Below are 13,966 nucleotides of genomic sequence, written 5' to 3' on the forward strand. Positions count from 1 at the left end.
GGTGCTGTGGCGTAGCGGGTAGAGCCGCTGTCTGTGGCACCGGCGTCCCGTGTGGACACCAGTTTGGGTCCTCGCGCTGCAGGTCGGCGAGGGTCCCCAAGCCTGGCTCTGGAACTGCCAGCCTCAGCAGTGCCCGGTGCTCCTTAGAAACGTGCCCAGCCCACCCCAGGCCTCAGACCCAGGAGCGCCGGGCAGGGTTTTGCAGTGAGATGGCTTAGCCGTGGGCGGCGGCCACTGGCGGTGGAGTGGGGCTGTGGATTGGACACAAACCGGCGCCCGCTCCAAGCCCCAGGGTGCTGCTGCAATCGCGCAGGTGCAGCCCGGGCAGCAGCTGCCGGGTGATTCCCAAGTCACAGCCAGGATCGCGGACGAGACGCTCCATAGAGACCCTGGGCCGCGCAGGGTGTTGCTGACCGTGTCACATCCACGCAGGTGCTGGGGAGAGAGGTCTACACGTCCAACAACCAGCTGGGCGGGGTGCAGATCATGCACTACAACGGCGTCTCGCACATCACCGTGCCGGACGACTTCGAGGGGGTGTACACCATCCTGGAGTGGCTGTCCTACGTGCCGAAGGTGCGGCGCGGTGCGCCGGAGCCGGCCGTGTGTGTGTGTGTATGTATGTATGTGTGTGTATGTGTATATGTGTGTATGTGTGTGTATGTGTGTATGTGTGTATGTGTATCTGTGTGTGCATGTGCGTATGCGTGTATGTGTGTATGTGTGTATGCGTGTGTATGCGTGTATATGTGTGTGCGTGTGTGTATTGTGTGTATGCATGTATATGTGTGTGTGTGTATCTGTGGGGGGGGGCTGTGTCATCAAGCTCCTGTGCTGTGTCCCTGTCACCTCCTGGGTGGTGGGAAGCGGGGGGCACTGCGGGGGCGGCTGGAGCTCCATTCTCCCAGCCCCTCCTCCTTCCCTGCCTGGCACAGCCCTGCACCCCGCTGTCCCGTGCCCTCTGGGGGACACTCCTGCCATGCCGAGGGTGTGTCTGCTGACTTTTTAGAACGGGGTAAAGGGAGCGGTGGCCAGCCCGGTGGTCACGGTGCCTGAGGCCCACATCTGAATACCTGGGTTGGATTCCCGGCTCTGGTCTGGCCCAGCCTGGTTATTGCCAGCGTTTGGGGACGGGAGCCCCTCTGTCTGTCTGTCTGTCTGTCTGTCTCCCTGTCTCTCAAGAAAAGCGACAACGCTGGACAGTAGAGAACCCTTGGTCTTTCCAGGCTGGCTGGACTTGACTTCATTGCTGGCTGCTTCGTGTCAGTGTGACCCTGGGACGGTCTCGTTTTAAGCCTCAGTCTCCTGACCTGTGAAATGGGGGTGATAACAGCACCTGTGCCACAACAGTGACCCTTTCCTGCCTCTCTTTCATGACCCAGGGCCATCTGGTCCCTCGGAGCTCTGGGGTGCCCTCAGGAATCTGTAGAGGGGGCCTCAGGTCACCCGTGGGAGGGGCGATGCCTGACTCTCGCTCTCCAACCAGAACAGTGGCTTCAGAAGCCGTTGTGAGGGGCTATTGCTGCCCAACCAGGTATAGTCGTAGCCAGAGTAGAACACACACACACACAGACCCCCCCCTACACCCCACACACACCCCAGATGATAGGCGCCGCTGACAGGTGCCGGGGACACAGAGCCTGACTTTCTCTTCTAGGATAATCGCAGCCCAGTCCCCATCATCACACCCAGCGACCCCATTGACAGAGAGATTGAGTTCCTCCCATCCAGAGCGCCCTACGACCCCCGGTGGATGCTCGCGGGGAGGCCTCACCCGAGTAAGTCCCGGAGCGCTCTGCTTGGAACCTGGGTCTCGTGTTGCGTTCTTCGGCCTGGGACAGAGGGAGACAGGTGGAAACGCTCACGCGTGCTCCTGCCACCTCCCAGAGGGGCACATCTGGGAGCCAGGGCAGGGGGAGGAGATTCTGCCCCGATTTCCCACTGCCAGGAAGGAGCGGGAGCAGCTCTGGTTTCTGGAGCTGACAGGTGGAGGCGAGGCGCGGGGCGTCACGGCCTCCCTCTGCGCTGCTGCGTGGTCTCCTAGGTGGGAAATCCTGGGCTGAGATGTCAGCGTTTTAAAGAGAAGCCTCCTTCAAGGCCGGCGCCGCAGCTCACTAAGCTAATCCTCTGCCTGCGGCACTGGCACCCCGGGTTCTAGTCCCTGTTGGGGCGCCGGTTCTGTCCCGGCTGCTCCTCTTCCAGTCCAGCTCTCTGCTGTGGCCCGGGAAGGCAGTGGAGGATGGCCCAAGTGCTTGGGCCCTGCACCCCATGGGAGACCAGGAGAAGCACCTGGCTCCTGGCTTTGGGTCGGCACAGTTCGCTGGCCATAGCGGCCATTGGAGGGTGAACCAATGGCAAAGGAAGACCTTTCTCTCTGTCTCTCTCACTGTCTAACTCTGCCTGTCAAAAAAAAAGAAGGCTCCTCTCCTCTGCCTCCCCTACCCTCTTCCCAGCCCACCCCCCCCCCCAACCTCCACCTCTCCCTTCCCCACCCTTCCCCTCCTGGCAGGCTCCTGTCCGTCCCCAGGCGAGAGGAGGTGGAGTGCGGGCAGCGCTGGCGGGCCGTGGGTGGCAGTTGGCTGTTCCGTCTGCACCGAAGCCCCTGCCTTGGTGCATTTTGGGCAGCCCTGCTTTGGGTTTGGGTTTGGCTTTTTCTTTGGCGCAAGGTTGGGGTCTGTGGCTTTCCAGGGCCCGGGGCAGGGTGGGGGCTGTGAGGCGGCAGCCGGGCTGCCCGTCCATGGCGGGGCGGGCCCTGTGGACCCCTGGCGTCCTCACCAACCCGGCCTTCTGCCTTGCTGCCCGCAGCTCTCAAGGGGGCCTGGCAGAGCGGCTTCTTCGACCAGGGCAGTTTCAAGGAAATCATGGCACCCTGGGCCCAGACCGTGGTGACGGGACGAGCCAGGTAACGCCGCGGGCAGGACCAGGGCACCAGCCTGGCTTCTCCAGGCCTCGGGACCCCAGTGCTGGGCTGGGGCCACCAGGGGCCTTTTCCACACAGCCCCAGGGCTTTCTGGAACAAGCAGCCAGTTTGGGGATGGTGAACCTCTTCATGACATCTGGATTCATGCCCTGGAAGGCATGTCGGCTGGGGCCAGTGCCATGGCGCAGCAGGTGCAGCCGCCGCCTGGGACCCCAGCATCCCATGTGGGCGCCAGTTCAAGTCCTGGCTGCTCCACTTCTGGTCCAGCTCCCAGCCAACGCATCTGGGAAAGCAGTGCATGATGGAGGCATCTCAGCCAGCCTCTTGCTGGGGCTGGGACGCTTGTCCCTGGTGTTTGTCTGCTATTCTCGAGGTCTGTGGGCCCCTCTGAGAATGAGAAGGCAGCCCTGGGTGCCCACCCCGGACACTCAACTCTGGGAACCCCTTCAAGGAGGGCTGTGGGCGGGAGCCCCTGGTGCGCACTGTTGCGGTGGGGGGCCGAGTTGCTGGAATGCTTTCAGATGTGCAGCTGCCATGAACGTGTTTTGAAGGCCCATGTTGGGCTGGGTTTCAATTTCTTTTGCACCAAAATTAACATCTCCTTGAATTCTGCTTCCCACGCACTGTTTGAAGTCCCCTTGTGTGTGCGGCACTTAAATGTCCCAAGTGCGCCACAGGTGGTAGCTGCTGGTACTGCTGTCCCCTTCCTCCTGGGCAGTGTGTGTGGGCAGGGATTCTGGGCAGCAAGTGTTAGGCTGGTACAGTGTTGCTTCTCCCTAAAATTTTTTATTTTTTTTAAAACAATTATGGATCTTTTTAAATTATTTATTTATTTGACAGAGTTAGACAGTGAGAGAGAGACAGAGAGAAAGGTCTTCCTTCCGTTGGTTCACCCCCCAAATGGCCTCTATGCCGCTCCGAAGCCAGAAGCCAGGTGCTTCCTCCCGGTCTCCCATGTGGGTGCAGGGCCCAAGCACTTGGGCCATCCTCCACTGCCTTCCCGGGCCACAGCAGAGAGCTGGCCTGGAAGAGGGGCAACCGGGGATGCCGGTGCCACAGGCGGAGGATTAACCAAGTGAGCCACAGAGCCAGCCCCTAAAAAACTTTAAACACTTAACAAAACAGAAACCCTGGGGGTGGCTGTTAGGGTACAGCAGTTTAAGCCACTGCTTGGGACCCTGTATCCCATTGGGAGAGCTGGCTCGAGTCCCAGCTGTTCAGCTTCCAGTCCAGCTTCCTGCTAATGTGCCCGTGAAGCAGCAGGTCGTGGCTCACGTGCTAAGTTCCTGCCCCCCACGAGGGAGACCCGGATGGACTTCCTGGCTCCTGGCTCGGCCCCAGCCCTGGCTGTTTGGGGCCTTAGGGTACTGAACCAGCAGATGGGATCTCTCTCTCTCTTTCAAATAAGTTTAAAACTATTTTTTAAAGAAAGAAACTTGGCACCCCAGGCTGTCTGTTTGTAAAAAGTGACTTGGTGTCCGGGCTCGCGCTGGCCGGGTGCTGGCTGCTGGCCCGTGGGGTGATCCAGGCTGAAGTTCCAGTGAATTACGGTGACAGACAATGTCCTATTTGGTTCCTCACCACATCTCCTGCCCAGGGGCCATAAGCAGCTCACGCCTGCCATGTTGGATGGTGCCCACAGAGAACACGACCGTCATCACAGAAAGTTCTAGAAGGTCACGCTAACCTAGGCACTCCGCTGGCAGCTCTTGCCCCTAGAGGGCACCCATAGGTCTCCCAGCTTGTGACTGTCTGCTTTGGAACTTCTTCTTGGCCTTCTGATAAAACCCACCAATGGATTAAAAAGGGGGTTCCCCTCTCCAGGCCACCCCAAAACACCCTCACTGGGGCTGGGCGGGCCCCACCAACCCGGGGTCCTCTTGGGGTGCTGCTCCCTGGTGCCCAGCTCACCGAGCTCGCTTTGCAGGCTGGGGGGCATCCCCGTGGGCGTGATCGCCGTGGAGACGCGGACTGTGGAGGTGGCCATCCCCGCGGACCCCGCCAACCTGGATTCCGAGGCCAAGGTGAGGGGCGGCTCCCGGTGGGGGCTCCGTGCCGCCTTCCTGGCTCTGAGACCTCGCAGACGGTGGCCCTGGGGGCAGGGCACCTGTGTCTCGGGCCCTCCCTCCGAGGGCCGCATCGTGTCCCACACCACCTGCCTGCATCCTCAGGGGGTGATGAAGATCCCAAGGATGCCCCCCGCCCCCGCCCCAGCTGCTGCCGAGATTCAGCGCGGCCCTGCCCGGGCTCTGGGCGCCGCTCTGTGGTGGCGCTGGTGCCCTGTGCCTGCAGGCGCCTGATCCGGGCCCCTGTGCCACAGGTGGTCCAGCAGGCGGGCCAGGTGTGGTTCCCCGACTCCGCCTACAAGACGGCCCAGGCCATCAAGGACTTCAACCGGGAGAGGCTGCCGCTGATGCTCTTTGCCAACTGGAGGGGCTTCTCGGGGGGCATGAAAGGTGAGGCCACGCCTCCAGGTCCCGGGTGGGCCCCATGGTCGCCTGGGCTGCAACCTGGCAGGAACCCGGAGACAGGAGACAGTGGGGGGATGCCATCAGCCCGTTCCAGAGATGAGGAGCTGGGGGCTGGAGGCAAGGTGTCACTCCCCACAGGTGTGCTGTGAGTGGCAGCACGGGAAGTGGCCAGTGACATGGTCACCTCCTCGGGGCAGCGGGGGGCCGGAGGGACCGCATGGCCGTGCTCAGGTGTTTAAGGCGTGGAGCACGTTTGCAGAGCCGGTGGCTCTCGGGGCTGGCGTGGGAGGCAGGCTCAGCGCCGCTCTGAGCCTCAGTTTCCCTGCTTTGTGAAGGTGGGGGTGGGAGCAGAACCAGCCCCGGAGGGCGGGGCAGGATCCGGTGAGCTGACCCAAGCCCCCGGTGCTACTGTGTTGATGGCTGACAGTCACGGCCCTCGTCCCGGGGACGTGTTCCAGGACCCCCCAGTGGGGGCCTGCAGCTGTGGCTCAGGACCGCATAAGCAGGAGGGCTACTGAGCGCCTGCTGTATACAGCATGGTGTGTACGGCGTGGGTACCCGGACCAGGCAGGCTCACACCCCAGGGACTTTATCACGCTCCCGAGAGGGGTGTGCCACTTGAAACTTCTGTCTTGCTTCTGGAATTTTCTATTTCATATTCTTCAACCCACCGCTGACTGCAGGCGTCTGAACCCACAGAAAGCGAAAGCAGGGTTCAGTGCGAGGGTGCTGGGCTGCTCTGCGGTCACCACGTGTACAGTGGAGGGGGCGTGGCCTGGTGGGCGGCCAGGGCGGAGCTGCCCATGGGCGTGTTGGGGGGAGGGACAGAAGACCGCCCGACTTGAGCTGGACCTCAGGGCCAGTGGCTGCTCCCTGCACCTGTGTCCCCACCACATAGGGCGCAGTCAGCCTGGACCAGCTCCTGGCTCCTCAGGACCCCGTGGACGATGGGGCTGTGGCTCTGTGGGTGGGCAGGTGGCACTGGGGCCCACGTCCACCTCCCCGGTGCGCAGTGCTGGGGCCCATGGCCACCTCCCCAGCAGGCGGTGCTGGGGCCCACGGCCACCTCCCCAGCGGGCAGTGCTGGGGCCCACGACCACCTCCCCGGCGGGCAGTGCTGGGGCCCACGGCCACCTCCCCGGCGGGCAGCACTGGGCCCATGGCCACCTCCCCGGCGAGCGGCGCTGGGGCCCACGGCCACCTCCCCAGCGGGCGGTGCTGGGGCCCACGGCCACCTCCCCAGCGGGCGGTGCTGGGGCCCACGGCCACCTCCCCAGCGGGCAGTGCTGGGGCCCACGACCACCTCCCCGGCGGGCAGTGCTGGGGCCCACGGCCACCTCCCCGGCGGGCAGTGCTGGGGCCCACGGCCACCTCCCCGGCGGGCAGCATTGGGCCCATGGCCACCTCCCCGGCGGGCGGCGCTGGGGCCCACGGCCACCTCCCCAGCGGCTCTGTGCCCTGCAGACATGTACGACCAGGTGCTGAAGTTCGGGGCCTACATCGTGGACGGCCTCCGGCAGTACAAGCAGCCCGTCCTCATCTACATCCCGCCCTACGCTGAGCTCCGCGGCGGCTCCTGGGTGGTCGTGGACTCCACCATCAACCCCCTGTGCATAGAAATGTACGCGGACAAGGAGAGCAGGTGCGTGTCTGGCCCTCAGGCTCACCAGCCTGCTCACTCCCCGCCAGTAGCCCTGCACCCGTGGGCTGCGGGCTGAGCACCGTGGAGTGAGTTTCTCACAGCCCAGGGCCTCCCGCTTGACCAGTCCCAAACCAGACCAGCGCATGGTTGGGTCTTTTCCACAGTTAGTGGCTGGAGCCGGGAGGTGGCGCACAAGTTGTTGTCTCTGTTTTCATAACTCAGACCCATCTTCTCCCCAGGGAAGTTTGCAACCAAGAAATACAAAGGGAAGCCAAACGCACCCGAGCTTCCTGGCAGCCTGGGTGAAAAGGGAAATTGGCTCAGTCCTGTCTCTCAGTGTCTCTGAGTTTCTCCCAGAGCTGTGATTTCCTATGGGGGCTGTTTTATTCAGTTTGACGACCCAGAGCCCAGCACGGTGCCTGGGTCTTGGGAGGCGGTCAGCAAATAGTGGCCGAACAAATGACTGAGTGGATAGTGGCGTGAGTGAGTATCGGTCTTCCTAGAGAGGCCTTCTGTAACAGGATTGGCCCCAGGAGCTCTGATGGACAGGACGTGGGTGCCTCCGAGGGGGCAACTCTGCTGCCTGCTGTGCCGGATGCAAAGTCGGCCCGAGCCGCAGGCGTGCCGCCCCTCTGTTCATCCCCCACGCAGTCAGGGAGGATCTGATGAGCGCCTACTACGTGCCCGGCCCTAAGCTAGGCATCGAGAGAGCCAGCTCTCCTGGCGCCTGGGCCTGGGGGCCGCCGAAGTCTGTCCTCCAGGAAGGCTCGAGGGACTCAGCAGCACCCAGGGGGTCGTCAGCCTTTCTCGCCCTGGCCCCCAGGTAGCTCAGAGCTGCCTGTAGTCTTTTCTCAGAGCGTCCGAGCCGTCAGAGGAGGAAGAGGTTGGGGAGAGGCCGAGGAGGCTGGGAATGGGAGGGAACTGAGCTCCCCTTGTACCTTCCTGAGCTCAGAGGAGACCAGAGACGGTGTCCCAGCTGCCCGAGAGCCGACACGGGCAGGGTTGGAGGAGGAGACTGGGGCTGCGGTGCGGGGAGGCGTGAACCCCTGCTGCTGAAAGCATTATTTGAAAAAGTGGGTTCAGCCTCTCCCTCTGTAGATACCCACACAGAGGCCCAGAGAGGGGCAGCAGCCTGCCCAGGGACACACAGCCCGTGAGCACAGGAGCTCCCAGCCCCCTCCGCACCCACCAGCTGTCGCCCGCTGGCTGGGTGGCCTCACCCCCCTTCTTTCTGCAGGGGTGGGGTGCTGGAGCCCGAAGGCACGGTGGAGATCAAGTTCCGGAAGAAAGATCTGACAAAGGCGATGAGGAGGATGGACCCGGTTTACAGGAAGCTGGTGGAGCAGCTGGGTAAGAGGCCGCCCACGGGCCTGGGCAGCTCCCCAGGGCGGGCCGCTGGTCTGTGGAAAATAACATAATTTAAGAGAAAACAACTGATGAAGACGTCCCGAAGCCAGCCACCATCACGGGGCGACCACCCCATTTCTATTCAGCCGCTTTGAGGTGTATGTATATAGATACGTGTGTGTGTGTACACACACACACAGAGAGGTTAGATGTCCCCTTTCGCAAATGCCTGGGCCCACAAGTCTCCTGAAGGTCAAGACTGTGTCCCCGGATGTGGGAAGTCTGGGTACACGCAGCGGTCCTGGGGCCGGGACCCTGGTTAAGCGCACAGTCACAATCGAGTGTATCCTGTTCACGGCTCCCGCACCCAGGCAGGTGCGCCTGTGCCCCGACCGCGTTCCGCATGGAGGCCACGCGCGGAATGTTCGTGTGCGGTCAGGGCTCGGCTCCTGGATTTGCAGAGCAGCGAGGCCGCCCCGTGATGCCTTAGGGGACGTAGCTCAGCACAGAGGCCGGCTCTGCCGCTGGCACGGCCGGACCTGGGCGCGTGTCCAGTGAGGCCCGAGGCTTCCCGCCACACGGGTCTGGGGGACCCCTTTGCTCGCTCCTCGTGTCCAGACGGCTCTCCCCACGGACGCTCACGCTGGGCCCGCACTCCCGCCCTCACGAGCTTCTCCATAGCGAGCGTGGGTCGTTGCCTCGTCTGGTCTGGCGTGGGGGGGGGCGCTGATCTCCGAGGGTGAGTTCGGAGGTAGCATCTTCCGTTTTCCCAATCTGGGCAGGGGGTGACATTGTTTATGTAAATTTTGGGAGGGGGAGGAGTTTCCTTTTTGTAAACTTTTTATTTTTTTGAAGATTTGTATTTTTTATTCAAAAGGTAGAGTTAGAGAGGGAGCGACAGCGAGAAAGAGAGAGAGAGAGAGAGAAATATCTCCATCCACTGGTTCACTGCCCTAATAGCTGCGACAGCTGGGAGCCAGGAGCCCCATCTGGGTCTCCCATGTGGCCTGCAGGGGCCAATTTGCCCAATGTATTAGGGCAGCTGTGTTGGAAGTGGAGCAGCGAGGACTTGAACCCATACCTACGGGGTGGCGCCGGCGGTGCAGGCAGGTGGCTTAACCCGCTGCGCCACAGTGCCGTGCCTCGGCAGGAGGTGTCTCGGGCAGATCCGGCGTCCGGAGCCGGCATGTCGCCCGCCCAGGGGTGAGGGTGCCCGCGCCGGTCCCCCGACCCGGGCGCCTGGGGCTGACCCCAGCTCTGGCGCCTGATTCCAGCTCCCTGTTCGTGCGGAGCTGGGGGCCCGCGGTGGAGTCATTGGGTTCCTGCCCCCACGTGGGGCACCTGGGTTGAGCTCCTGGCTCCTGGCCCCAGCCCCGGCCGTTGGGGGCGTCTGGGGAAGGAAGCCGCAGATGCGAGCTGGCTCTGCTGGCTCTGCCTCTCGAATAAATTCGGTTTATTTCTGATTGGAAGGCAGAGTGGCCGAGGCGGGAGGTGTTCCATCTGCTGGTGCACCCCCTGCCGCGGCCGTGGCCGGGCCAGGCGGGGCCGGGAGCCCAGAACCCGAGGTCTGGCGGCCGCGGGCGGGTTTGGGCTGCCCGCTGCGTGTGCGTCGCCCAGTGGCCTCACGCGTCCGCCCCGCCGCAGGGTCGACGCCTCTCTCGGAGAAGGAGCGCCAGGACCTGGAGGGCCGGCTGCGGGCTCGCGAGGAGCTGCTGCTGCCCATCTACCACCAGGTGGCGGTGCAGTTCGCCGACCTGCACGACACGCCCGGCCGGATGCTGGAGAAGGGCGTGGTGTCGGTGAGCGGGGGGCGTGGCTGCGGGGACTCCGGGTCCGCTCGCCTGGACGGGACCGCCTCCCGCGGGAGGCTCCGCCCCTTGTGCGGGGTGTCCGCAGCCAGACCCCCGCGGGCGCACCCCTCCATGCCGGGGGCTCAGGCCGCGCCTTGTCCGCTCAGGACGTCCTGGAGTGGAAGACGGCGCGCGCCTTCCTGTACTGGCGTCTACGCCGCCTGCTGCTGGAGGACCAGGTCAGGCAGGAGATCGTGCGCGCCAGCGGGGAGCTCAGCCACGTGCACATCCAGTCCATGCTGCGCCGCTGGTTCGTGGAGACCGAGGGCGCGGTCAAGGTGGGCTCGGGGCGGGGCCGCGGAGGGCGGGGCCGGCACTGAGGGGCGGGGCCCGAGCTGGCGGTGCGGAGGCCCTTGGGGAGCCCAGCACCGCCCTGTCCCGCCCTGAGGCAGCCTCTGCGCCCCCAGGCCTACCTGTGGGACAACAACCAGGCGGTGGTCCAGTGGTTAGAGCAGCACTGGCAGGTGGAGGACGGCACGCGCTCCACCATCCGCGAGAACATCAAGTACCTGAAGCGAGACTCGGTGCTCAAGACCATCCGAGGGTGAGTGGCCACGCTCTGCCGCTGGGCGCCGGGGCCGGCCGCACGGGGCCCACCCTGCCGGCGCCGGGGCCGAGTGGGTGGTAAGGAGGCTGAGGCGAGCCTTGCTGGCGCGGGTGCAGGTGCACGGAAAGTGGAATTCAGTGCTGAGTGGCTGCACCCACGGGCTGTGGGGCCCCCAGGAAGGCAGGCAGCAAGGGGGCCACCAAGGCTGGGGAGTGGCACCTGTCCACATCCCATCACACCCGGAGCCAGGCTGTGCCGCCCAGGCCACCCCCTCCCCGTCCCCGATGGCCCACAGCAAGAAGGGGACGAGCCACTGTGCCGAGAGGCAGGAGTGACCCCGCCTTCCGTCCCCGCCCTGCAGCCTGGTTCAGGAGAACCCCGAGGTGGCCATGGACTGCATCGTGTACCTGAGTCAGCACATCAGCCCGGCCGAGCGCACCCAGGTGGCCCAGCTGCTGTCGACCTTGGAGAGCCCGGCGTCCACCTGAGCTGCCCGCCCAGCCATTCCCAGGACCACAGGCAGGAGGATCGCGCCGGCCACAGGCCCTCACCGGGACCTCGGGGCTCGCAACCAGATCAACCAACTGACCGGCCCCCCCGGGCGCCGCTGGCCCCCAGCCTACACCCCGCTCAGCAGGGGACCCGGAAGACCCCCTTCCTTCCGAGCAGGGGTCGACATCCCCTCGGTGGAGGGCACGTGGGCTGCTTCTGTCTCCAGCTGACTCCTCTCACTTTCCAGCGTCTGGCGTGTGGGATCCAGCAGCTCGTCTTCTATCAGGTCCGTGGGCTCTCTCACTTCTGTACTCCCAAGACCGGTTCCCGACGTGAGCACCTTGACTATCTCAGCAGGAACTGCGCAGAGAGACAGGGCTGGAGAGGAGCGCTCCGGGCAGGGTGCTCTGTGGATGCCGCCTCCGCCCCTGGAAACGGAGTGCCCGACCGTCTGTCTGTTAAGGCAACACGCGTGGGGTGGGGGTTGTCCCCAGGAGCCGCCGGCCCCACCCGCAGGGTCCAGGCTGTGTCGAAGATTCCAGGGTCCCTGCACCTCGGGGTGTGCATCCTCCTGCCAGAGCTGGGGTGCAGGGGCGGGGCCCTCACCAGGCTCAGCGCCCGGCTTGCTCAGGAACGACCCCCACCCCCCCGTGGTGGCCCGAGAGCCAGCTGCTGCCTCCCCTGTGGCCTTGATGTCCACACTGGGCTCCAATCCCGAAGGGCCGTGCCGCGGGGGACCAAGGACTGGGCTGGGAGCCCCTGCCCGTGTGCTCAGGGAGGACTTTGCGATGCCCCCAGCAGCCCCACAGCGCGGGGACCTGTGACCCTGTGGTCCCTCGGCCTCCCTGCTGGAGACGGGGCGGGCGTGGGTGGGCGGCGTGAGCTCTGAGCACACCGGACCAGGGATGCCCGAGCGGGGATCTGGCCGTCAGCCAGCGGCGGGCCTGGGGGGCAGGAGGAGGAGGAGGAGTTGCCCCTCGTCCGACCCGTGGCCTCACGGCTGGGGCAGGAATGACTCCTCGGGAACAGAAGGTAAAATGCCTTTGGGTCCGGGCCCTCTCCGTGTTCAGTAGCTGCTGCCCCGGGCCGGCGGCCGGACGAGCTGTCGGAAATGTGCAGAATAAACTATTTTTTGAAGGAAGCACTTGCGCCCTGACTCGTGTGGGCCCAAGGAGGCAGGCTGCCTGCCGGGGGCTCCCCTGGGAGCCCCTTCCCACGGTAGGGCCGGGTGGGAGCTGGCTCCGGGTTTCCCCCAGATCTTCCCCGTTGAAGCACCAGGGGGCGCTGTTGAGAAAGCAGCTGCGTCCCAAGAGAGGGGCGGTGCAGGGCTCCGGACTTCTCCCAGTGGGGCTTCCCTCCACCACCATGCACCCCTCCTTTGCGCGGCGAGGAGGGCTGGGCATGCACACGTCTGAAACTGCCTGTGGGCACACGGCGGCCTCAGCGCCAGCGCCAGCGCCCACGGCCGCTGTTAGCTTCCCTCCGCCCAGCATCTCTTCCAGGGATTTCTAGCTGGGCAGGAAGCCGCGCGAGATGGAGAGAGTCCTCTTGCTATTGTTTCTGGAGGCCTAGATGCAGCCATGCCTGAAGCCAGGGCCCAGCCCCGGGCCCTGTGTTTAATGCCTGCTGCAGTTAGAGCTGAGGCTGTATCCTCAGCCCCAGCCGTAGCCCCATTGGCCCTGGAGGCCGCTGTTGGTTTCTGCCCACATCAGCTCCGTGACGACGCTGTGCACCTCTGGGAGGGAGGTGAGGAGCTGAGAGCTGGCTGAAATACAGCCAGGCGTGCGCTCATGCCTCTGTGTCTGGGGGGGTTCTAAGGTTCCAGGAGGCCACTGCTACCCGGACCCAGAGGGGCTCCAGCCCCTGACACGAAGGGGGCAGCACTGCATGGAGCCCCCACACGTCCTCCTGCGCACTTACATCATCGCCAGAGGCTTCCAGTTGTTACACTGGGGTATTTACGGAATGAAGACAAGAAAGACTACACCTTCAACACGGCTGCTGTTCTTTTCCCGAGTATTTTTCTTTTCCCTTTTAAAGATTTGTTTATTTGAAAGAGTTAGAGCACACACACACACACACATCTTCCATCCGCTGGTTCATTCCCCAAATAGCTGCAATAGCCAGAGCTGGGCCAGGAGCCTGAATCTGCTTCCGGGTCTTCCACGTGGGTGCAAGGGCCCAAGGACTTGGGCCATCTTCTACTGCTTTCCCAGGTGCATTAGCAGGGAGCTGGATCAGAAGTGGAGCAGCCGGGGCTCGAACCTGCACCAGTATGGGAGGCTGGCACTGCAGGCAGGCTCAACCCACTGCGCCACCATGCAGCCCCCCCCCCCTTCCCGAGTGTTTCAACCCACGCTGGATCCGTGGGCACAGAATTCATGGGTGCAGAAGGCTGATTGTGCGTGGATGATCACAGAGCCTCGAGATGACGCGGCCGGGCTGTGTGGCTGGCGAGGGAATCCCGGGCCTGCAGTGACCGTGGCCCCAGAAGAAGTGTTCTCATCAGCTTTTTTTATTGAGCAAGTGCTACGTACCAATCACTGTGTGAGGGAGCAGAGCTGTGAACAGGCAGCCCACTGGGCCCTCGGGAGCTGACATCGCGCATTGCCCATGTAGAAATTGCAAGTGGCTCTCCATAAGGAGAACTTTGGGGTCCCAGCTGTGCCTGCTGAGCCCAGAAATGCCCAGGACCCT

The 13,966-nt window shown here is 63.9% G+C and overlaps 1 protein-coding gene across 4 annotated transcripts in view; it reads left to right on the plus strand.

The window, feature by feature from the left end:
- Positions 1-12,410, plus strand: part of ACACB (acetyl-CoA carboxylase beta) — a 125,553-nt gene extending 113,143 nt beyond the window's left edge. For all 4 annotated transcript variants that reach the window (XM_062182599.1, XM_062182597.1, XM_062182598.1 and 1 more), the window contains 11 exons: positions 433-576; positions 1,658-1,778; positions 2,806-2,902; positions 4,848-4,944; positions 5,241-5,376; positions 6,856-7,033; positions 8,271-8,383; positions 10,025-10,179; positions 10,338-10,508; positions 10,638-10,774; positions 11,139-12,410. In XM_062182599.1, the coding sequence (XP_062038583.1) occupies positions 433-576; positions 1,658-1,778; positions 2,806-2,902; positions 4,848-4,944; positions 5,241-5,376; positions 6,856-7,033; positions 8,271-8,383; positions 10,025-10,179; positions 10,338-10,508; positions 10,638-10,774; positions 11,139-11,265 (1,476 nt within the window). In that variant the 3' untranslated portion in view covers positions 11,266-12,410. The remainder of the gene's footprint in view (positions 1-432; positions 577-1,657; positions 1,779-2,805; positions 2,903-4,847; positions 4,945-5,240; positions 5,377-6,855; positions 7,034-8,270; positions 8,384-10,024; positions 10,180-10,337; positions 10,509-10,637; positions 10,775-11,138) is intronic.
- The last annotated feature ends 1,556 nt before the right edge of the window (positions 12,411-13,966 follow it).

Source organism: Lepus europaeus, chromosome 23 (assembly GCF_033115175.1).
Source record: "Lepus europaeus isolate LE1 chromosome 23, mLepTim1.pri, whole genome shotgun sequence".
Taxonomy (NCBI): Eukaryota; Metazoa; Chordata; class Mammalia; order Lagomorpha; family Leporidae; genus Lepus; species Lepus europaeus.